General features: G+C 37.4%; 2 protein-coding genes across 4 annotated transcripts; both read left to right on the top strand.

The window, feature by feature from the left end:
• Positions 1-617: 617 nt before the first annotated feature.
• On the top strand, positions 618-8821 carry LOC146579156 (uncharacterized). The gene is made up of 15 exons (XM_085267930.1): positions 618-629; positions 671-716; positions 930-1034; positions 1210-1295; positions 3198-3305; positions 3389-3457; positions 3625-3723; positions 4142-4240; positions 4332-4424; positions 4744-4866; positions 5251-5364; positions 6573-6659; positions 7549-7665; positions 7781-7875; positions 8574-8821. Exons 1-14 carry the CDS (start codon positions 618-620, stop codon positions 7844-7846), a joined length of 1224 nt encoding a protein of 407 aa, XP_085124056.1. The 3' UTR covers positions 7847-7875; positions 8574-8821.
• A 5716-nt stretch (positions 8822-14537) lies between these two features.
• Positions 14538-21775, top strand: LOC146579155 (uncharacterized). Of its 3 annotated transcripts, XM_085261700.1 has the most exons (13): positions 14538-14596; positions 15089-15134; positions 15345-15424; positions 16166-16222; positions 17121-17168; positions 17460-17573; positions 17721-17837; positions 18772-18885; positions 19011-19127; positions 19517-19630; positions 19762-19857; positions 20068-20110; positions 21410-21775. In XM_085261700.1, the coding sequence occupies exons 2-11, from the start codon at positions 15095-15097 to the stop codon at positions 19798-19800; spliced, it is 840 nt and encodes a 279-aa protein (XP_085117826.1). In that variant the 5' UTR covers positions 14538-14596; positions 15089-15094; the 3' UTR covers positions 19801-19857; positions 20068-20110; positions 21410-21775. The 3 variants fall into 3 exon arrangements, with proteins under 3 accessions (XP_085117826.1, XP_085117823.1, XP_085117820.1); XM_085261697.1 differs by lacking the exon at positions 20068-20110; XM_085261694.1 differs by having other exon boundaries at positions 20068-21775.
• Positions 21776-25503: the final 3728 nt, after the last annotated feature.

Here is a 25503-nt window from a genome sequence, read left to right as displayed (position 1 = left end):
TAACATGTGGACACTCGCAAGAACCGATTGTTTGCAACACACACATTCTTTTCCTCCTCAGACTTCTGAAGAAACCACGCCTCCTGTTACTGCAGGTGAGTGTTTCCTTTAACCAGTGCTCAAGGACAAATGCTGCACAGCCTCACTCACTGCAGGGAAGCAGATGCATCAGTGTAATTTATGAGGTAAATACTTTATGTTTGGTTGTTTGTATAATTTACTGTATAATAGAAACATAAAGTGTGTCTCTGTGGTTCAAACTGACAACTTGTTGCCTCAAACATGTAAAACTTTAGTTCTCAGATGCAGATTTGGTTGTGATTTAAGGTGTATTTGTTTATTTGTGAGGCAATTTACAACAAGCTATATTGTAATAGTTATTATCCCTCTATGCTGTACATTACACAGTGTGAAGGCCATCTACAGAGAAGAAAAAGTTAAAGCATAATTATGTTAAATAATTATAATCATTTACATGAACTCTAACCTTTTTTGATTCAAAATAAATAAAATTAAATAAAATTAAGTGTTGATAGATCATCACATAGTGGCATACATCACAGTTGAATTAGGATGTTGTTTTTAAACCACACGATTTTTTCTTTTTTAATTTCAACATGAATGCAGAGGTATATCTCTTTATTGTGACTATTTCCTTCTTGTTTTCCAGAACAAAATGAGCCTAAAAAGCTGGTTTGGTTTCCTGGTCAGCCCAGGTAACCTGACACAAGTATTTTCAAATCTAAAGCTCAGTACTTGTTTATATGTGTATAAAAATTCTTCAGAAAACTCTGCTTTTCTTCACTTACTAATTTTTACTGGTTGTTAGAAGATTATGAAGAAACCTTTTTGTGTTTGACATTGAAGATTATTATTATTATTATTACAGTTATTTTATTTTCATGATTTTCTTTCATTTTTCACTTCAGAGAATTTGACTCCTGCGGTGCTCAACTGCATCATTATTATTGTTGTCTTGGTGCCCATTCTTCTTGTTGTTACTGTCACATACAAGTGTAAGCAAAAGAAAAACAGTAAGTTACAAATTCCTTCTTCAGTTTGCTACAAGTTTAATGAGCTATATGAATATTTTTCCCCTTATAATGGTATTTTAAAAGATGTTGGATAATGAGAGATACAACCCAAGTTACTTAAGACTTTATAAGAATCAAACAAAACACTAATCTACCATGTTTTGTGTTTCTGCAGGAGGGAGCAAAAATGAAAATAAGACAGCTGAGAGGAATTCAAGTGAAGCTTTGAACTCAGGGGAAACAGAAAATGACAACAAGCATGTAAGTAAACAATGGACATTACTTTTATCTAATTCCGATGAAAAAAGAAGCAGAATTGCGTGTCAGAGGGAAGTCTAACCTGAACAACAAAGTTCAGTCAGAGATGAATCAGAAGCACAAAGATAAGATAGCAACTCAGGAAAAAAACAGGGGGAGGAGAGAGAAATGAACCAGCTGCACTTAAAACAAATTACAGATGGTGTAAAAATGAATGACTGTCATGTCTGTGAATAAAGGCATGATAGTGGGGCAAACTTAGATAAATGACAAATAGACTCAAGGACAGCTTTTACAACAGGGCAACGGCCCTAATCAGTGCAAACAGTTGACCTGATTGGTTACCTCCCAGGACTTCTTTTGGGGGGTAACAAAAATAACAATAATAATATTTTTGTATTTTTATAAAAAAAAAAGGTGCAATAATATTTAATGTGAAATAGTAACAGTATGCAACACTTAGTCGTCATTTTTATTAGTGGTGTGCGGATCGATACTGAAATATCGATTCTTCCGATACCAGCAATTTATGTTCTAGAATCGATTCTCATATTATAATATCGATATTTTAGTACTCTGGGGTAAATTTGTAGTTTTTCCATTAAAATGAATGCAGTGGAAAGAAACTATACCATTCGGATCGTCTAATTTGGAAGGAACTACTTCCTCTTACGCCTTTCATAGTCATATGCTGAATACGGCTGTATAAATGTGTCGCAGCCCCTGGCATGCACACTCACAACAATGGCTGAGCGCAAACAGAGTCCTGTGTGGACACGTTGTTGTGGCAACACCACTGACCTCGTCAAACACCTCGGAGTAAATCACATCACAAAATATGATAAGTTTATGTTGAGGCGAACAGAAGAGGAGGACAGGGACAGGTGCTGCTACGGCGAGACAGACGCCTCTCGCAGAGTCCTTTAGTGCTGCAGGCAGGCAACATGCTCAAATAGCGCACAACGTCAGTTTTTTTTTATTTCTATATGATTATTCTGCATTATTAAGCAATGAAAACAAGTTGTCTGATGTCCTCTAATCATTATGAAGCAATATGGTTATGTTTTTATTACAATTACATAATACAATTATATATTGTATTATGAAATGCAATGAAACATTAAGTTTAAGAGTATCGGTATCGGATCAGTATCGCTGATACCACCTTGAATTTTACTTGGTATCGGATCGGAAAGGAAATCAGTGGTATCGCACATCACTAATTTTTATTAGTTAAGTTACCGTGTTGTGTTGTGATGTGTGGTATCGTGTCATGTTGTGTTGTATCTAGTGCTGACGTTGGACAGTTTTCCAATTTCATTTTACTATTGTACTATGTATGACTGTGCAATGACAGTAAAGCGTTATCTTACCTTATCTTAGTGAGACTCCATTGTAAAGCAAACATGAGTTTTTAGAGTTGCTGCTTTGTTGACTTTTGACAGCTTGTTTCAGTCTTTATTAGCCCCACTGATGAAACAATATTTTATAGCAAGTACAACTACAGTGAACAAGTACACCACCTTCACAGAATCTGTGTGGCCAATAATTATACAATCTCTAAATTCAGCAAAGTCATTAAAATAAATAATCCATTAGATTTGAGGGACCACAGCCATATTTGATCAGTAACTCATCTTCCTCTTATTTAAAAAAAAATGATGAAATGTTCCGGCTTTAAGTGTTTTTCTATGATCTATATAGAATCTTGTCCTCCATCAGAAGGATGCATTGCAGTGTGTCCATGATATAATGCTGGCAGTTTTATTGTGTTAAGCTAAATGACTGTAAATAGTCTGAAATCTCACTTTTAGAGCATTTCCTTCACACACACACAATATTCTTTATGTCTGATGATCGCTCCAAAACGTGCTTCTTTTTCATAATGTTCTACTTTTCTCCAAGTTAAAAGAAAAAGAAGCTGCAGCCCTGAAGCTCAGTGATGAACACCAGACTGAGGAAGGAGATGAGAAGAACCTGCAGACACTGGAGAATAATTCACCAAACCATGTTGTGGGTAACATTTTTGCAAATTAAATCTTCCAAAACTTAGAACATTTATTTTAAAAGCTGTAAATTTTTTTCTCTAATCTCAGGTGGATGAGGAAGTAGCTGTGGCACAGCAGCAGCTGCAGGGTGAGGAGCAGCACAGGGGGCATGATGAGGTGAGGATGCAGACTCTGAAGAAAAGGCTGGAGAGCATGAATGAAGTGGTCTAAATGCATGAAACCAGCTCAGATGTTTCCCCAGTTGTCATCTAGTCCATGCTTAGCTGTATGCTAACCTAAATGAATGAATAATTGATCCTCTCAGCTGTGCTTCTGTTTGTTAGTTGGATAAAACTGAGGTGATGACACCTGACACACTTAAAGAAAAGCAGGAGGCCTCTTCACAGCTGGACCTCGGCCTTGCTGTCACCACGAGGAACAAAGTAAGCAACATCACCTCTTACAGCACACATGACCTTATATTACACTAACTCAGGACAACCATGTTATGGTACTTTTTAAAGAATCTTCTTTGATTAAAAATACTTTTGTTTTTTTTTTTCATTCAGAAGACACAGTTATCAGTTTTTCAGTGGCAAAAATCAGCCGATGGAAAATGAGCTGCAATGGCCATCGATGCTGATGACCACTGTACCAAACCTGTTTTTTAGAGAATTAAAAAGAACTTCTAGGATTAAAATGTAGACAGCTTTTGATCTAGATCACTTAAAATCATATTTGTTTTGCAACCTGATTACACTTTTCACCAATTCAAGAATATGTGTATTTTGTTAACAATGCTAAGAAAATGTACATTTAATATACTAATTTCTTATGTTGTTTTTTTCTCTGTGATCTCAGGTGAATGAGGAAGTAGCTACAGCACAGCAGCAGCTGCAGCGTGAGGAGCAGAGGGAGGTGGATGTTAAAGTGAAGAAAAGGCTGGAGAGCAAGAAGAAGGTGGCTTGTCTTGTATGATGTTCATTCCTTCTGTATTGAGTTGGAGAAATGCAGATTTTTTTGATTACCCTTCACTTCACTCTTCTCCTAGTTTAACGACATAGTGGCCAGGTTTGAGCAGAAGGTCCAGGGTGCACAGCAACAGAGTAGGAAGAACGCTGAGGAAGATCTTCTGGACAGAAAAGTGATTACATTTATTTTAATTTTTAATGTATCTATAGATATTTTTATATATTTTTTCAACTAATAAGGAATTAATACGGACAGCAGTTATATATTGCAACAAAATTGAAATGTTTTTACGTTCTTAAACCGTCCTACTTTTGTAACTATAAATAATTATGAGTGATGATATAAAACTTAGGCCCTGTTAGGCCCTACATATATTAAACATTTACATAACTGTGATTGCAAACCACTTACAGTGGAAAATGCTGCTTTGATAAGATTTATTTGAACACAGGTTTCATCCTGATTTGTGTCTCTTGGTTTGTCTGTCTTAGTCTCCTCTCTCCCGTGACCCTGATGATTCACTGAAAGTCATTGAAAAGATGGATGCAGAGTTGAAAGTGAAAGATAATGATATGCAGATGCTGAAGAAAGAGCTGGAAACCAATAAAAAACAGGTTATTTCCTTTAGTTTCATTCCATGAGTTCATCTCATATTTGTCTCTTTCATGTTTGATATCATATCTAGTCAGACTTTCAGCTGCTGCTATGAAGCTCAGTGCCTCTAATCAGGACAGAAGTTATCATTGGTGTTTATTTTCATTATCTTTGTTGCAGTAATTGTTCTTATTTATTATCATTTGTCCCTGCAGTTTTGTCTCATATCTCAAAAGACATCAACAGTTTTACTCTGTTACTGTAAATCTGAATGAAAGATTCATGAATGTGATTAATTGGCACAATGGGTTAAAAAATGATTTGCTACTCTGTGTCTCATTTTATATTTACAAAAATATGAGGTGTCTTAGTTTAAAAATCACATTTGTTTGACTGATTTATAGATCCATCAGCCGTCAGCTGATCATGAGGACACAAGTCAGACTATTGATGAGCTGAAACAAACCCAAAATCTGTTGGAGGAGAAGAATGCAGAGATCAGGGAGATCAGGAAAAAGGTATAGAGATTGACAGACCACGTGACTTTCGCACATTGCATGCCGGGAACTCGTGGCAAAACAATCCAAGTACCGCATCAAATGCAAGCATTTGCAGCACCTCAAAAGGTTCATTCTTCGGTTCCAATAAATTCTTGCTTTTTCTTTGCCCCCCAAAAACGTATGTACAAAACGAAGGAGAACAATGCCGGTCCGTACAAAGACAGACTTGATGAAAAGTCAAAGAAAAGATACGAGGAAAAATCAAAGGAGTGAAAGGGTCAGACCCTTACGAGTGCACAGAGTGGACAAAAGATGTCAGTGTGCTGCCCAACTTTCACCACGCTCAGATTTATAATTATATGGTTCTTGCAGTGAGTGCATACACTCATGAAGTTTAGTAACTTCAGGTCACTGCAACAAGGCCAGGTACAGTTTACCGACGGATGGGTACAGGACCTTGAAATGCACCGTGTAGAACGAAAGACCATCGTACGTACAAAGGTAAGTTTACCAGTCTCACAAATCGTCTTCATAAATACACATTCGTTAATCGTTTATTAATAGGACCTTGTTTTTGTCAATGTACCATGGTAATAACAGAAGCGAAACGCAATATTGTGTCAGGACAATTCACTATTTATGCACAATAAACAAAGGAGCATAGCGCGACAATTTCTGTTCAGCGCCAGACTTGCTTGTAACCTATATCACCAATTATGTTAAGAAAAATGACGTATTAACTACAACAGCAGACTGACCTCTGTGGAAATGCTTGGAGCAGACTAACCTGTGAGCTGGAGTGTTCTAGGACGTTATATTTTGTCTTTGAATGGCTGCAATCCAGTTGCCTCTTTGTTACTTCGGAAACATGGCTCAAACAATTTCTCTTCAACGATGTAATGCGATAAAAAAAAAAAAAGATCTCTTTACCCGTCGGCTTTCCGTGGCTGTCATGCGACCGGCTATTGCAGTTAATAATACAACAGCTTCTTGCCATTTTTTGTGTTTCTTTTTATCGCTGTATAACTGAGTTCAATTGAAAGCCTGTGTGCGCTAGTACCTCTTGCCACGAGTTCCCAGAATTCTTTGCGGTTTTACCCCTGAATGACGTCACATTTTCAATCTCTATACAGAAAACCACCTTCTTAGCCTGGTGACCCGTTTTAAGACCAGAGACTGGGGATGTCTGATCTTTTGGTTTCATTTTGATCATCCTTTTCTTCTAGTTTGAGAATGAACTCAATAAAGAGAAGCGGAGACATAAGGAAGACCTGAATTGCCTGAAGGAGGAGCTTGAGGTCCAAATCAAGAAGGTTAATTCCTTGATTTTAATGTATTTATTATTCATATGATTTTAGCTAAAACACAGATATAAAAACTACCTAAGAAATGAACTTGAATTTTTGGGGGGGTTAAATTGTGACTGATTTACAAAAGTGTTTAGTGGGGTTAGACATCAAGGCAGCCAATATTTGTCCTCATATTTCCACACATAATCTACAAGAGAAACCCACTGCTCATTAACTATAAATATACTTCCTTTTTACTTTCAGCTTTGTGTCACGTTGGTCACAGTGCATTTGACAAACTATATATTTTTGGGGCATAGTAAAGGTTGTCATTACATAGATACTGTAAGTCACTCGAACGTTTTATTCATTTCTGCGTTCAGTTTGTCAGATTTACATAAATCTTCGATTGCTAGCATTGTGACTCTGAAGTTGATTTCATTCTATAATATTGGACTTATATTTGTAGGAAGGTTTGAACTTTGAGAGTGTTTAAATGAGAGAGAGAAATGATAATGCTCGTGCTTGTCTGAGAAAAGTGTATAAAATGTGTAGTGAGGGGTTTTACAGCCTTAAAACATATAAGAATATTATATATATTATATATATACAATAATTGTAAAAAAGTAAAGCTGACTACTTTGCGGATTTTGCCTATTGAGGGATATTTTTAGAAAGTCACTCCCGTGATTAACAAGGAATTGTAAATTGTAAATTGTACTACATTTGAACACGAGGATGCTGAAGGTGCTGCTGTAGCAATAAAGTGTAGATACATTATTTATATGATGCAATACTGGTATTTCAGCATTATATGTTTTTTTTTCAAATCGTAAAAACAATAAACCAGCTAACACTTTTAATGGTAAAAAAAAAAAAAAAATCAATGTAAACTTCCTTACATTCCTGCCAGCTTAAAGACCAGGTAAGTGAAGTCCAGCAGCAGCTGAAGGATGAACAGCAGAGCAGAGAGGAAGCTGAGAAGAATGTGCAGACTCTGATGAATGAATTGGAGAATAAGAACAAAGAGGTGCGTATTCATTAAATTAAGATCAACATATGCACCATATCCGTGTGTTTTTCAAGGCTTTACTATTTGTTCAAAATCCTTTGTCACACTTTTTGGGTGTTTTTTTTTTTTTTAGCTACAAGAGTCCCAGTGTCAGTTTGAGTCTCTCAAAGAGCAAACCAGAAGTCTGACAAACTGTTGAGTGAACTGAAAGAAAGACACAAGGAGAAGGTCAGTGATTTTATAACCTACCCATCAATTCTGTATCAGTATTCACCTTTAAATGTTTTTTGTATAATCTAAAATTGTAAAATCTGAGATTTTTTTAAGATGACTAGATTCTACTTTTCTATATAAATCTCTCTCTATATATATCTATGTATCTATGTATCTATCTATCTATCTATCTATCTATCTATCTATCTATCTATCTATCTATCTATCTATCTATCTATCTATCTATCTATATATCTATATATATATATATAGTCAGATTGTAGCTGACTGTTAAAAAAAAAGAAAATGAAATCTTTCCTTTGTCTTGTTTTCTTCAGCCTATAGTATATATTTGTATTGCAAGAGCAGTGCAGAATAATAACTGAGGCATGTGGAATATTTACATTATGCGTTGTGGGCTATATTCGCAAAAGTGTTTCCAATAATTTCACTACTGCATCTCTGTGGTCCCCAAAGGTAAGCTCCTACTATTATGTCTAATAACTAGAGCTACAACAACATGAGTGTGGCCGCTAAAAAACAAAGGATAGAGTCATTAGTGGAATTAATGAGCAGAGTAAGCTCACTGTAAGATACGACTTTTCAAATTCATACCAAAAAATGAAACACCACACTGATCATTTTCTGAGGGTTGCACTACAAAGATAACTCTGGTTCTTATTGTGTGTATTTTTTCTTTGCATCATCTGCAGAAAACCAAAGAAGAAGCTGAGGAGGCCATAAGAATGTGACATTGCTGGAGAATAACATTTGGTCCCAACAAAGCCAGGCCAAGCACTGGACAATCTCTAAAGTACTGAAACAAATAATGATGTCATGGGCCAATAAAGTTCCCCTGAATTGTATTTAACCCTTTAATGCCTAGTGCATCATATTTCATGCACAGCCTACAGTTTTTTTGCCAGTTTTTGGGACTTCAACATCATCAGTGTGATTTCTTCCCCCTAAAAAAAACATAAATAAATGGTACAATACATTTTTATGTAATTAAAAACACAGATAAGCAAATATGATACAAATTAACTGTCATATATGGAAAATGAAATGTGATTTATTGAAACAATTACAAAAAAATTAGAAAATTTAAAAAAAAAAACTATTTAAAAAAAAATGTGTTAGCTTGGTGTCCTCTCTACAGGAAAGGGCAGAGAAGTTAAGGACACCAGAAACAAAATTGTAGACCTTCTCCAGGCTGGGAAGACTGAATCTGCAATAGATACGCAGCTTGGTTTGAAGAATCTGCTCGACTGTTTCTGTACAGTGTGAGGTTACTGGGGAAAGGAGCTTTGTTTCCTAATGCTTGTGTACAACAACAAAGGGGCTTAAGACATGATGGTTTTTAAAAACATGCAAAAAGAAAGACAAAATTAAAAAAATAAAAATAACATAAACAAAAGCCATGTTATTGGATGTAGTGCTGTCCTCACTTGTTTCCTGCTTTTTCTTCAGCTGCAGTGCTCTGAAATTTCCTGGTCACCTGAGTAAAACAGGTTTATGTTTCTAAATAAACAATCAAACCAACAAGTAGGCCTATGATGCTTGATCTTAAAGCCTGAGATATGACCTCTGAGATATTTCCAGGTATTTCCAAACCTAAACCTTGGCCTAAACAGTGCCAGATAACAGGTTTAACAAACTCCACTCAAAACAGATTAAATGTTTGCTTTGACTTTACTTTTAAAGCTTAGCAAACAAACAAAAAAGATACAAAAGATACACTGTCACAGATAAATATAGTTGATTACTTGTAAAACCTAAATCAGTTTTTGAACTACACCTCTGGAGTCTTTACATTATGTACATTTGTAATATAATGTTGTAGATTGTAGGTCAGTTGAAACACTGGAGCTCCTGCACTAAAGTGATCTGGTGTCCCACTTTATGTGGCATTTATAATTCCTTGTTCCCATCATCCCACAAACTGGGAGAATATCCACATTGTATTGGCTCTAGTGAATTCAGCACATGAGTCTAGATCAGGGGTCGGCAACCTTTCTGATGATGAGTGCAATCTAAAATTTCCTAAGAAGTCAATATGTCATATGATTGCATTAGCAATAAAGTTAACAACGCTATATATCAACAGTTACACACTATATAGAGCAACTTTCTAGAATTATATCTGTTTGCAGATGTTGGCAGCTATTAGCAAATAGTTATCAGCTATTTAAAAAAAAGACACTTTTTATCCATAACAAGAACTCCATAACAGCAAATGAACTACACAACAGAAAAAGCAAATGCTATTTAAGAAAATAAACTGGGCCAATGTGGCATGTTTTTTAATACAGAGATACACATGTTAATGGGATCTCCGGTCTCCCACTCAGAGACACAGGTCTCCGAGTGTCCAGCATTCAGACGACTACCTGAGGACACTCACATGAGAGAAAATCTGCTCACACAGATATGTAGAGCCAAATACTGTCAATAAGGCCTCTGCAATGTTCTGAAGACAGTTAACCTTATCAGGTAGTGATGTCCAGACGGTGAAAATGCAGCTCCATGAACACGCACAGCTATGGATTCCAACTGCATCTGTAGTTCTGCAAACTTTGACCCCGACAGAGTTGAGGTTTTCAGTTCAATCAGCTGCATTTCGATGTCCTCTGTGTCCAGCCAGTTAAAGAGAGAAAAAATCCAGCTGCTCATTAAAACTTTCTGACAGGAAAAGAAAAGAAAACTGGTCCATACACCTGAAAGTCCCGAAAACACACTGTGAATTCTGTCTACGGATGTATCCATGTACAGTGGCTTGCAAAAGTATTCGCCTCCTTCAACTTTTGCACATTTTGTCACATTACAGCCACAAACATGAATCAATTTTATTGGAATTCCACGTAAAGACCAACACAAAGTGGTGCACACGTGAGAAGTGGAACAAAAATCATACATGATTCCAAATATTTTTTACAAATAAATAACTGCAAAGTGCGGTGTGCGTAATTATTCAGCCTCCTTTGGTCTGAGTGCAGTCATTTGCCCATAGACATTGCCTGATGAGTGCTAATGACTAAATAGAGTGCACCTGTGTGTAATCTAATGTCAGCACAAATACAGCTGCTCTGTGATGGCCTGAGAGGTTGTCTAAGAGAATATTGGGAGCAACAACACCATGAAGTCCAAAGAACACACCAGACAGGTCAGGGATAAAGTTATTGAGAAATTTAAAGCAGGCTTAGGCTGCAAGAAGATTTCCCAAGCCTTGAACATCCCACGGAGCACTGTTCAAGCGATCATTCAGAAATGGAAGGAGTACGGCACAACTGTAAACCTACCAAGACAAGGCCGTCCACCTAAACTCACAGGCCGAACAAGGAGAGCACTGATCAGAAATGCAGCCAAGAGGCCCATGGTGACTCTGGACGAGCTGCAGAGATCTACAGCTCAGGTGGGGGAATCTGTCCATAGGACAACTATTAGCCGTGCACTGCACAAAGTTGGCCTTTATGGAAGAGTGGCAAGAAGAAAGCCATTGTTAACAGAAAACCATAAGAAGTCCCGTTTGCAGTTTGCCACAACCCATGTGGGGGACACAGCAAACATGTGGAAGAAGGTGCTCTGGTCAGATGAGACCAAAATTGAACTTTTTGTCCGAAATACAAAACGCTATGTGTGGTGGAAAACTAACACTGCACATCACTCTGAACACACCATCCCCACTGTCAAGTATGGTGGTGGCAGCATCATGCTCTGGGGGTGCTTCTCTTCACCAGGGACAGGGAAGCTGGTCAGAGTTGATGGGAAGATGGATGGAGCCAAATACAGGGCAATCTTGGAAGAAAACCTCTTGGAGTCTGCAAAAGACTTGAGACTGGGGCGGAGGTTCACCTTCCAGCAGGACAATGACCCTAAACATGAAGCCAGGGCAACAATGGAATGGTTTAAAACAAAACATATCCATGTGTTAGAATGGCCCAGTCAAAGTCCAGATGTAAATCCAATCGAGAATCTGTGGCAAGATCTGAAAACTGCTGTTCACAAACGCTGTCCATCTAATCTGACTGTTTTGCAAAGAAGAATGGGCAAGGATTTCAGTCGGTAGATGTGCAAAGCTGGTAGAGACAAACCCTAAAAGACTGGCAGCTGTAATTGCAGCAAAAGGTGGTTCTACAAAGTATTGACTCAGGAGGGTGAATAATTATGCACACCCCACTTTTCAGTTATTTATTTGTAAAAAATGTTTTTGTTGATGATTTTCGTTTCACTTCTCACGTGTGCACCACTTTGTGTTGGTCTTTCACGTGGAATTCCAATAAAATTGATTCATATTTGTGGCTGTAATGTGACAAAATGTGGAAAAGTTCAAGGGGGCCTCAATACTTTTGCAAGCCACGGTATTTCCACAGTGCTGATGCTGCACTGAGCTCACAGCTCCTGAAGCATTTGAAGTGTTGGAATGTGGAAATTTCAACATCGCTTGAAAAAACTGCCAGCTAGCAACGTCCCTCTCACCAGTAAGCTAAGTTATTGTTAGCGAATTACAAATTAAATCTAGTAGTTGGAGTTGTTAGCTAAGATACCGTCATTAAGAAATGGCACAACTGATGTGAGCTAATTTGCGATGTGCACCACTGGCCCGGCCATTTAATTTTTAATGCATCCTCTCAGATTAATTCACTGCGTGTCATGCACAGGGCTGGGCTGGGACAAAAAATCAGCCCGGGCATTTTGACTAGAGACCGGCCCACCAGGTATTACAGGAAAAGCCATAAAGCCTTTTATGGAAAGCCTTTGGAAAAAAAACAACAAACGCTGTTGTGACAGTGATGTACACTGTTTTGTTGGTATATGTATGATTTCTATACATTTTACATCAGACAAAAATTTTGGTTGTAAGATTCAGATAATTATTTGTTAAAAGCTAGACATTTTAAATGAGAATAACAAAGTATTTCCTTGTGCCCCCCTTTCCCTTTTAATGCCCTACCTGGCCCCCTGGCAACACTTTGCTAGATCCGCCCCTGCACAGTTACCAGCTGTCAGCTACATAAAAAAGGATCCTGGTGTTATTTGTCTCTCAGAAACAGTTCAAAACTTCCCTTCAACTCATTCATGTCACCTAAAAGGTAAACCTGTTTCTCCATCACCTGTTCAGCTCTGATGATTCAGTAAGGACATCTCCTGGTTTCATCTTCATGTTTCCCTCTCACCATATATCCAAATCGATATCATGACCAGCAGCTTTACAGCTGTGGCGCCAACAAACATCAGCTGATACTAGAAATTAATATTAAATCAATTCTAACAACAGCTGATCAAGCTTAAACGTGCTGCTGTTGTTTAGCGTGACATCTGCTGGTTTCCTCTTTCTGGTGCAAAGTGGGCGATAAACAAACAAGAGAGACGGGACTTGCGTCAGAAAAGCCGATCAGCTGATCATTGATCAGTTTCATGATTGAAGTAGCAACAGGAGAGGGAGGGGGAGAGAATGAGAGAAGAGGCAGCTGTGCAGCAAAGTCACAGAATAACTCCAGCTTTTTCCATTCTATCTGAAGTCTGGGACAAACTGTTCCTTTTCACCTAAATACGAAACGCGTAATATTTTCTCTGACGGGTCGAATCCATTTTTACGGGACTACTAACTAAGCTTATGAATAAAATAAAGTTCATTATCAGTAACATCATAGCACCCACCCAGCAGTTTAGAAACTCCGTCCTGCTAGCTAGTACGCACTACGAGTTATTGTAACTGACTGTAAAAAGTCAGCATAACGAAAATAAACTCCACCTAAACTTGGTATAGATCTGACCCAGATAGACTGCAGGTCATAACTTCTTACCTGAAGTTCAGTTCACCTGACACTCGGACCGCCTCAGGTCTCTCCTCCTCCACCAAAAAACTGAGTTATTTTTCACACCGGCCAGCACCACCTTTCATTGTTTACACCGTTACTAGAAAAAAAAGAAAACATTCATAAAAATGAAAAATCGCCATCGGCCCACTGGACAAATGGTCGGTATGCCTAATGGCCAGTCCAGCTATGGTCGGACCATAGCTGGACTGGGCATCGCGAAGGGGTCGGCAACCCTGGGCACGCGTGCTGTTGCTGACCCCTGGTCTAGAAGCATGTGGTTAACAAAGAGAGAAAACATGAAGCACAGATGAAGCAGCTGGAATAACAATAATGGGAAAATAGAACACCAGAAAGGTACAAAGGCTAACGCACAATAAAACAGTTCAGTTATCATTTATGCTTATTGAATTATTAGTATTCATCATTCAATGCCAGAGGAGCATAGTTTGTCTGTTCATTTATTTATTTATTTATTTAGTTAGTTAGTTATTATTATCAAAAACTAATTTAAATCAGTAGTAACATTTTTGCCACATATTAACTTTGTTTTGTTAGTTTTTGTTTGTCCTGGAGACATGTTTGTGTGCACAAACAAAACAAAGTATGGATACACAAGAAAACATTTCATTATAGCAAGGTCAAAGGTCAAAGGTCAAGGCCTTAAGTTTGTAATAGTTGCTCAACCAGATCATATCACTGACATTACAAGCATTTAATGAAGTTTCCTTTTAACATGCGCACACTCAGATGAACTGATTGTTTGTCTGACAGGCACACATTCTTTTCTCATCAGACTTCTGAAGAAACCACGCCTCCTGTTACTGCAGGTGAGTGTTTCCTTTAACCAGTGCTGAAGGAGTCATGCTGCACAGCCTCACTCACTGCAAAGAAGCAGATGCATTGGTGTAATTTATGAGGTAAATACTTTATGTTTGGTTGTTTGTATAATTTACTGTATAATAGAAACATAATGTGTGTCTCTGTGGTTCTAACTGACAGCTTTAAACTGTTAAACTTTTAGCCTCAAAAATGTAAAACTTTAGTTCTCATTTGCAAATTTTGTGGTGATTTAAGGTGTATTTGTTTATTTGTGAGGCAATTTACAACAAGCTTCATTGTAATAGTTATTATCTCTCTATTCTGTACATTACACAGTGTGTGTGCAATGAAGGCCATCTACAGAGAAGAAACAGTTTAAGCATAACAAATCATTACGACCTAATTAACATGAACTCTTACCCTTTGTTTTGAGTCAAAATAGATAAAATCATTTATTCTGAATATAGTTAAGTGTTGATAGATCATCAAGTTGAGATAGGATGCTGTTTTTAAACATCTACATTTTTTGAGCACAACATGAATGCAGAAGTATATCTCTTTAATGTGACGATTTCCTTCTTGTTCTACAGAACAAAATGAGCCTGAAAAGCTGGTTTGGATTCCTGGTCAGCCCAGGTAACCTGACACAACTGTATTCAAATGTAAAGCTCAGTACTTGTTTATATGTGTATAAAAATACTTCAGAAAACTCTGCTTTTCTTCACTTACTAATTTTTACTGGCAGTTAGAAGATTATGAAGAAACCTTTTTGTGTTTGACATTGAAGATTATTATTATTATCAGAGTTATTTTATTTTCAGTATTTTCTTTAATTTTTCACTTCAGAGAATTTGACTTCTCCGGTCATCTGCATCGGTGTTGTTGGTACTGTTGTCTCGGGGGCCGTTCTTCTTGTCAAATACAAGGTAAACAAAAGAAAAACAGTAAATCACAAATTCCTTTTTCACTTTTCCACAAACTAAACACTAATTGACGATTACCAATTTAGGTGTTGTTTTTTGAGAGAGCAAAAATGAAAATAAGACAGCTGACAGAAATTCAACTGAGGCTTTGAGCTGAAGAAAAACACAAAATGAAACCAAACATATAAGTAAACAATGGACATTTCTTCTGTCTACGTCAGATGAAGAAAGAAACAAAGAGAATTGCGTGTTAGAAGGAAGTCTAACCTGACCAACAAGGTTCAGTCAGAGATGAATCAGAAGCACAAAGCCAAGAGAGCAACTCAGGAAAAAAACAGGGGGAGGAGAAAGAAATTGACCTAATACACTAAAAACGAATTATAAATGGTGTAAATATGAATGACAGTCATGGCTGTGAGTAAAGGCATGATAGTAGGACAAACTTGCAGAAATAGATACCACAATAAAATTACCAACCATCACATTGAGACTCTGTTGTAAGGCAAACACAAGTTTTTGCTTTGTTGACTTTTGACAGCTTGTTTCACTCTCTCTTTAGTGCCACTGGTGCCACATTTGTGTGTACAAATCTAAACAAAAGTAAAGGTGCACTGATGAAAACATTTTAAATAGTATGTACACTAAAAGCAAACCATTAAAAAAGCATAAAAAAAATCCACTTGCATAAACTGAAACAACTTCCTCAACATGTATGTACTGAGCTCCTGATCTTTTTAAACACAGAAGACACAAGCTGAATTCAAGAGGAAGGATGAGGAGATTGAGGTGCTCAAAAATGAGGTAACTCTATATAACAAATTAAAGCATTGTTCTAGTCTGGAGGGAGTGCCCAGGGCAGATCCAGGACACAGTGGAAAGACTACATGTCTCTACCAGCTTGGGAGCTGCTTGATGTTTCCCAGAGCTGAAGCAGGGAGCTGGGAAGATGGAGTTCTTGGCTTTCTTGCTTACACTGCTGGCCCCATTCTACAAGCCTGGATGAGCAGATGAAGATGGATGGATGTGATAATATGTCACTCCTCTCTTCATTTTTGACCCGAGACAGATTGGCAACTCTTCCCCCATTTATATGTAGCTATTAAGCTAAGCTCTGGGATAACCAGTATGACTGATGTAACATTGATCCTCCCCACTTTTGTTAGCTGGAGAGACTTCAGTGGCTGAGAAATGACACACTTAAGGGGTAGGGGTCACAACGGAAGTTCACCAAGATTACCTCTGCTATCAAAAGGATGGAGAAAGTAAATCTCAAATACATACACAAACCTTCTTGTACAATGTCACCACTGTTCCATTAAGTTTGTGTCAGATCACAACAGAAGTCATCTCAAGGGACTTATATGATTGGGAAGCAAAACCACTTATGGAATGAAGCCTTTGTTAAAAGCAGAGTGAGGATACACAGCAATGTTTACTGTCTCTTCAGTTGAAAGGCAAAGTAAACAAATCTCTACATAAATTAATAAACATTTTATACATTTCTAGAACCAAATCATGTAATCTGAAGGTGCGTTGTAGGGAAAGGTCAAGATTTTTAGGTGACCCTGGTATTAGAGACACAGCAGAAATACATTTAAACTTAATACAACAACATGGTTATTCATTTATTTTTCAGTTGGAGGAAAATGTAGACTTAGATAGGGTCCAATCACTCTTTTCTAAGAATGAATCGTTGCAGAAAGACCTGCAGACCCTGAAGACAGAGCTCGAGGACAGCCAATCAGAGGTTATTGTCTTTTATTTCCTTTACCTCTGTACATTCAGTTAGATATCAAGTTATATCTCAATGCACTGAATATTTCTATATGACCCCATCAACCTCCTTCTAAAGGAGGACTAGAATGAACAACATTTAGCTATTCTCTAGTGCTAAGATTGTTGCCAGTTGCTATAGCATCAACATGAATGCTTGTTCACCAACCAACTGGCTTTCTGAGAGCTTTCTTCACTTCAGTTAACCGTCAACTCAACTGTAAAGTGATTTGTCATTTTGAAATAATGTTTCCCTTTGACCAAGTTAAAAGACAAAGCAGATGAAGTCATGAAGCTCCGTGCTGAGAAAAATAGGAGCACAGAAAATGAAAAGGAACTGCAAACCATGAAGCTGAGGATTGAGGACAAGAATAAAGAGGTGCATGATTTTGAGGTTACTTAGAATCATTCAAAGTGAGTACTCTTACTCACAGGACACACACAGCAGATAGTGGTTAAAACATTTATTTCAAAACATTAAACAACCTGAAACCACCACAGCATAAATCTTTTTCTCCTTACTCAGCTGAATGAGGAAGTATCAACACTACAATGTCTACTTAATAAAGAGGAGCAGAAGAGGAGGGATATTGAGATGGACGTGCAATCCCTGAAAACAAAGGTGGAGACCAACGATAAAGAGGTAACTTCATTTTCATTTTTCTTTTTATTATTACATTAACCTTTTACCTTATATCTTTTATTTTATACATTCAGGTTTGAATTTTACTTCAAATACCAACATTTTTGAAGATAATATATTTTAGCTGCAGTTTCTGTCATGGTCCTGGGTCGTGTGACCCAGTGTGTTATGTTTAGCCTATTTTGATGTTTATTGTTTGTTTAGGTTCTCTAAGGTAGTCCAGCCATTTGTATATATTACCCTTGCATTAAGTCTCCCTTGCCCTTCGTGTGTTTATGTCTGTGTGTCTTGTACTGTCAAGTTCATGCTGTCAGTTATGTCATCTCCCCTGTACTAAGTTTCCCTGGGTCATGAGTCCTGTCTGCGTGGTTATGTTTAGTTCTTGTCGTGTCTAATTTCCATGTTTCCTGTTTTACTTTGTAAGTCTGTATTCATTGTCAGTGTATTCAGTTGCACCCTCCTGTCCTGTCGTTAGGTTCATGTGTGTCAGCTGTGATCCCATGTGTGGCCACTTCCCCTGATCATCCCTCATGTGTATTTAGTCTCTGTGTTTCATGTAGTCTGCGTCGCGTCGTCTGTGTTATCTCCCCTACCCCTTGTCATAGTTTCCCAGCCTTAACTAGTCCTAGTTTGTACCTTGTTTAGCCATAGCTTTCCCAGTCTATGTTCAGGTTTTCCCCTCAGTTGCTTTGCTGCCTTGTTCCTTAAGTTTTCGGCCCTAAATAAAGGCTCGCCTTCTGTTAAGTCCGGTTTTGTGTCCTCACCTCTGTTTGCTCTTGGGTCCTCCACTCACTCCACACGGTCTGCCCCGGCGGCCCGTGACAGTTTCCCTCTATTCAATGTCCTTTTTTGAAGATAATTACTGATGTTTAAAATAATTACATAAACTAAAATAATCAGGTTAAATGTGTTCATTGTTTCTCTTTCCCCTGAGTTAAAAGAAAAAGAGGCTGAACTCTCGAAGCTCCGTGCCGAGAAAAATAGAAGAGAACGAGATGAGAAGGAGCTGCAGACCATAAATAGGAAGGTTGAAGCCGAGAAGAAAGAGGTTCATATTTTGTTACTTAGACTTAATGTCTAATATTCGAATGCACAATAAAAAGTTGACATGCATTTTCTTCTGTAATTATGTTGTATGCAAATGTATCTCTACCATTTTCCCTCTCCTCCCAGCTGAATGATGAACTAGCTGAAGTTCGAAATCAGCTCAGGGAACAGCAGCAGAAGAAGAAGAATGCTGAGATAACTGTAGAGACACTGAAGAAAGGGCTGGAAACCAACAGTACAAAGGTTTTTTACTTCAGTTTTTTCAGTTTTAAGTATTATTTCATTAGCCCATTACACCATATATTCTGTTATATTGATTCTGTGTTAACTCATGCTTTATTAATCTGTTATAATTTCTCTCTGGAACCAATGATCTCTGTTCGCCACATATTTTGTTTTTAAAATTAATGTTGATATTTTTAATGTTGACATTGTCCTTTATTGTTATTATTTTCTTGATGGCCACTGCAATTTTGTCTAAAATCTGAACGCAATAACAGCTTTATTCCATCATTTTGGTTGGTAAATATTTTCCTTATCATAGTTGAACTGAACAAATAGATAACCTACGCAGTACCTAACAGAAGCTTTTCTCTTTTATTAAGAATGACTCTGTTTTCCTTTTCTTCAAGGTCAAAGAGCTAGAGGCTGAACTTTTGGAGGTCCGTGCTGAAAAAAATAGAAGAGAGCAAGATGTGAAGGAGCTGCAGACCATAAATATGAAGCTCGAAGCTCAGAAGAAAGAGGTTCATATTTTGTTCCTTAGACTTAATGTCTAATATTTCTATAAATAAATAAAAAGTTGACACGCGTTTTTTCTCATCACAGTATGTAATCATGTTGTATGCAAATGTACCATTTTACCTTCCCCTCCCAGTTAAATGAAGAAGTAGCTAAATTAAAGCGTGGGAAATAGAAGCAGATGTCCTGATGTCCTTCCTGAATGAAGGAGCTTGAGACCAAAGACATAAAGGTTTGTATCTTTCATTTAGATGCATTCACCAAGGTCTTCATTACTGATTTTTCACTGAAAGACAAATGTATTCAAATAACAAAAAATTCAAATAAGGAGTTCATCAAACTATCTTTAATGTGATTTTAGTTATTCTCTGTTTAAGTGCATGGAAATATATTGGTTTTATATTTGTACATTTTTTTAAAATTTTGTTTCTCTTTTTTTCAGCCTCTCAGTCATTTGTACACATAGTAGGTCCCACCCCACTTATGTATGTTCAATTCATAATTATTAACTACTTTTATATTTTTACATCACTTTTTATATTATACTACTTAGACATAGACAGTAGGGTTGTGGGTCAGAATGGCCTTTTAATCATGCCAGCTTGCATACTATAAAAAGTGCCTGCGTGTAGCTGTTAGGATGCCTGGGTCATTGACTCAGGGTTTTTGAGTTTATTATTTATTATTTCTAGTGTTTGGTTTCTTTGAGTTCTGTCTTATGGTTTATGTCTCTGTCTTCTCTAGTTGCTCTGTCTCCCCTGTCAGCTGTATCCCTTTGTCTAGTTCGCGTCTCTGTGTATCCTTAGTTGCTATATCCCCGTGTCCAGTCAGTGTCTGTGTCTGCCCTGGTCCCATGTCTTTGTTCCCTTTGTTGCAGTGCCTGCATGTGAGTCTGTGTCTTTTGTTCAGTCTGTGTTATGGGTTTCCTGTTTTACTTTGAAAGTCCACGTCTGATGTTAATGTGTCTGGTTTTGCTTCCCCTTGTCTCGTTAGGCCTGATTTGCCCCAGCTGTGTTTCCCTCCTGTTACCCATTCCCTGATTGCTCCCTCTGTGTATTTGAGCCCTGTGTTTCTTTGTGTCTGTGTCAGGATCTACCGTTTACCTAGCTGTGTGTTCTGTCAGGCCTCTGGTTTAAGTTTATTTTGATTTTTTTCCAGTTATGTTATATTTTGAGTTTAACATTAAAGCTGTTTTGAGTTCACGACTGTCTCTGGAATCTGCACCTTGGGTCCTATTCCTGTCTGCACACAGCCACTCATAACAGTAGCAGGAGATCTAGCTCATTTTTTTTATTTCCTTCTAATTTTTTTGTTTGTTCTATTTTGTTTTAGTTATTTGTCTGTCATAGTAAATACCATTATCATACACGTATTGAGAGTGATCTAAAAGTTATATAGTTATACTCTGAGTTTATTCATTTATTTTGAATTGATAGTGTCATGAAACCATCGTAGAATTGACCATGAGAACGATAAAATTACCTGTTTATCTCTGTATTGTTTTATTGTACAGTCCAGTATTACACTGCAGTTTTTCATCTTTGAATCTTACAGTCAAGTTAAATGTTATACATCTTGTAATCATATGCATCATAACATGGATTTATAACAAATTATGTTCTGGGTGTGAAAAGTGAAGCCAATTAAGCAAAGTTTGTTCAACTTATATTAAATATAATGACCAGCAGGGGGAGACTACTGTGCAAATAAATGTACTCAGCTGTAACTTATGTAGTCATTCATTACAGATTAACCTCTCTTCTTATATTTCCTTCTCTCTCAAGTTTGAAGATAAAATAACGGAAATCCAGCAGCAGGAAACAGATGAACAGCAGAGAGAGGAAGCTGAGCAACAAGGGGAGGTCCTAAAACAGGAGTTGGGAATGGGATTTACTTAACATGTGTATATTTGTAAAATAGATGCATTATTAATTTAGGAATTAACAACACATTTTTATTTTGAACATTCATAATAAGCAAAAGGTTTTTTTGTTAAAAAGAAGAAAAATATAGTTAAAAAGTATAGTTTATACATGAAGCTGAAAACCATTCTCCGGGGCTGTTCATCCACAAACTGGCAGCAGGGTCCCTGCACAGTTTAATTAATATAACACCGTGCATTGTTTGCACAAAAACAAACACATATGATAAATGTTAGTAACAAAATAGATAAATAAAATTTTTACAAAAGACTTTTTGTCATTGTCCTCCAGTCCTCTTGTGCTCACTCACTGTGGATGTGCATCCGTATGTACATAGTGCTACATGGCAGTATGTACAGATGTTTTTTTTTTCTCCAGACCTAGATGGACAATTTACTTTCTACTCATTCTTGGTAAGGGAGATTTATTTATGTACATTTTTTTTTGTTTTTTTGTATCTATCTACCTGTTTTGCCAAGATAAATGTTTTGTTTATTTTTGAACATGAGGTCAAAGTAGTCAGAAAATCACCTCAAATTTGAAAAAAATGAAATAAAATAAAACACAAAACTAAACCCAACAACAACCCACAATACCTCATAAACTGACGATCCTATTTTATTGGTAGCTTTCGCTTCACTCCACAGCCATGCTGAGGCCTTCTACTAAAGGTAGCATAGCCTGTTATGTATAGGTCAGACATGAGTGAGAGAGATAACTAAAGCCATACTGGCTTGGATGTCACCTCAGGTCCCTGTCAGGTGTTGGGGAACCAGGACTCAATGTTGAGAAGTGGACTACTGGACTAAGAAAGTATAGACAGGGACAAGGGATTAGAACAGGCCTAATGATCCCACTACTGGGCAAAATAAAGGCAGTGTGTAGAGAATTTTTATAACTATTGGCAGCAGGCTGTCCATAAGTGAGGGCTTGGAGACTGCCAAGCAAAGACTCTCAGAGATTTGGGAGTCTTTGCACATTTGGGAGTCTTAGCTTGAGAGTCAAGGCAGGAGAATGAACCAGCTGTACTCTGAGTTGCAGGGGAACAGGATTCCTGATCCAACCCCACCAAGGCTGGAGATGGAGGGATACTGAAAAGGGATATGAGAGAAGGACAGAACACATAACAACAATTTTTATTGGCTAGTGGATCACTGAACATCAAACTGATAGACAGTGATAAACACAGAGACCTGAACTGATTCATGCCTATTGGCTAAAGAAGCTGACTGCACTCCAAGAGCATCTGGCAGCACAAATGAACCTATTAGCCTATAAATGAACTGCTATTAGACCATGCCAGACAGTCCTGATCTCCAAGAATACCCAGAAGAGACCACTGCCATCCAACTACCAGCCAATAACCTGATTCAGTATCACATGGAAGCTTCTGTCAGCCATCATATCAGTTAAGATGAACAAGCATACTGCATGGTTCAATACACGAGTGGAGCACAGAAAGGAAGTGGCAGGGGTAAAACAACAGAGCAGTTAGCTGAGACTGCAAGACCAGACCTACAAACCCACACACATGGATCCTGGGATGTTTAGAAATGTATGGACAACATTTTAATTTTTTTATCTTGCAGATTTTCAAGTCAGAATTTCAAATGCACTGTGGTGCCAAGCACATATTGTTTGCCAAGAACAACTCGGTAAAATCTCTATAGGCTCGTTTTATTCACGTGAATCTCTTAAGTATTATTATTATTCTTTTCTACTTCTTATTTCAGTTATTACATTATGTGACATTGTCTAAGGCAGGAAAGGCTGGAGGAAGAAAGGGGCACATTTAATCAACATCATTTCAATGATGTTGAAATTATCATTGTTTGGCAAGTTTCCGTGTTAGCACGAACAATGACCTGATCCAACAGATCTGTATTGCTGTGTAATGGTACATGTAATGCAAGACTCTTCAATTCTGCTTTTTAAAGTTTTATCTGCATTTTAGTTCACACACTTTATTTGTCTTTGTGATGAATGACATCTACATCTACAAATACATTTATCTTTGTATCACACATTACTCCTTGCATACAGGTGAAGAAGGGCACTGATGCTCTTCTGCTTGAAATTTCTATGACTTGTAACATTGCATTTAGTTAATAGAACTGTTTCCTTGTACGGTGTTTAGAAGAGAGATGGATTAGATGGATTTTAGCAGTTTTACCCAGTTTTAGCTTACAGGCATGAAACATCACACTCATACAGCCAGGAGAGCTCTGAAATCAGAGTTGTGCTCCCACTCCTTTATGCACTCCAAGGAGAAAGGCAGGAAGTCACAAATTGATCATACCACATATCACAAGGCTCGCTATGTAACCTAATGGAACAATGGGCATGCTGTTTTGTGCCCTTGGCGTTATCAGCAAGTGCAAAGGGAGTTGTCGTCTCCATCAACTGAGGCTGAAATAAGTTCATCTAGCTTTAGAAACTATTTCACTGTTACAGTGCCACAACAAAGCATATGTATAAGCACTTAAACTCTTTAAATGAGAATTGTAGAAATTTTCCATTACGCTTCACTATATTATTTTTATATAAATGTTTAATTTAGTAAATTGTGTTCACCATTTTAATAAGATGTCAGTAGTAATATACCTATACTTTTTTGCCCCCCACACCCCCACTTCCCCTTCCCCCCTGCACGTACATGTGTGTGTGTGTGTACGCGTGCGTGTCCCCCTGTAGTAGCCACTTTTGCACGTGCATGCGAGTTCAGGGGTCATATGAGTTCACATGTGTTTAATAGCGTTTTATTTAATGAAACCATTATGTGTTTTAATTAAACTCTTTTTAAAGGATTGTATAGGTCTCAGAGCTCTGTTATTTAGACATAGATGATTTAATTTAACTAGTTTAGGGGTATTTTAACTAGTTAGGATCATTTTGCTTTTTCTTTAGTGCTCTGAAACACACAGAGGCTAATAGTTTATTAGTTTATTAATACATATACAATAAATGTGATTCTGATTCTGAAATAAAACCTTTGTTAAGTTCAGTCCTGCCTGCGTGTCTGCAACTCTACCAGTCACACAGAGTGCTGCCTGACAGGGACCTCAATTAACCTAAAAAGTTAAATGTCAGAGTGAGCAATAACGTTTGTGAAATTATGTCTCAACTTCAATTTTAAATGATATCCACAAAGCTCCAACTTCCTCAAAATTTCACCAGTGCTGTTGCTTAACGGTTTATATGATAATTAGTTTATCCACAAGTCACAGGCGTTGGCATGCTTTTCTTGGTTATCTCTAGTTTGCATGGTAAAATGAATAAGGGAAAAAGTGTAAGAAGAAAAACTACCAGAATATGTCATACGTTTAGTAAATCTTTGGAGAAATGTTCTGAGATGTTTCTGTCATGACATATTTTTTTCTTCACGTGTTTTCAGTTTTTGTGTAGTTGTCATATTTTTGTTTTGATATAATTTGCTCAAGATTAATTTTTAGTCCTCATAATTTGACATTGTGTGCTTAGCGCACCTGAGTTTCCTATCTTAGCTTCTAGTCATCTTTCTAGTTGTGTAATATTTGTTATCTTTTTTCAGTGCTATCTTTTATTTATTTTTTTTATTTCCTTTGTATTATCGGGTATATTCTTATCTGCTCTGGTCCCCAGTTTCTGTCTTCGCTCTTTCCTTGAAATCTGCCATGTCTCCAGTTTGTTTCTTTGTTGTAATCTTTCTCTTAGTATCATTAATTTCTTGTTTTACTTCTGTGTGTGTTCTTCCTTTATTTGGCGTCCAGTTTTAGTTCCTCCATAGGCATTTTGTTAGTTATCCCCATCTGTGTTCTCACCTCTTGCCTTCTCTCTCCTTATCCTCTGTGTATATATTGTCTCAGGCCTGGCCTTTGCCGCATTCTCCATCTTGCTGTGTATTGATTTTTTTTTCTTATTTGTTCCTTGTAGTTTCCAAGTTTCCTCATTCCTTAGTTTGTAGGTTCTACTTCGCC

The sequence above is a fragment of the Mchenga conophoros genome, linkage group LG3 (assembly GCF_057382185.1).
Source record: "Mchenga conophoros isolate Kocher_MC1m ecotype Shallow Benthic linkage group LG3, M_conophoros_male_GT1.1, whole genome shotgun sequence".
Taxonomy (NCBI): Eukaryota; Metazoa; Chordata; class Actinopteri; order Cichliformes; family Cichlidae; genus Mchenga; species Mchenga conophoros.
Note: the sequence above shows the minus strand (reverse complement) of the source record. Positions and strands in the feature narration are given on the sequence as shown.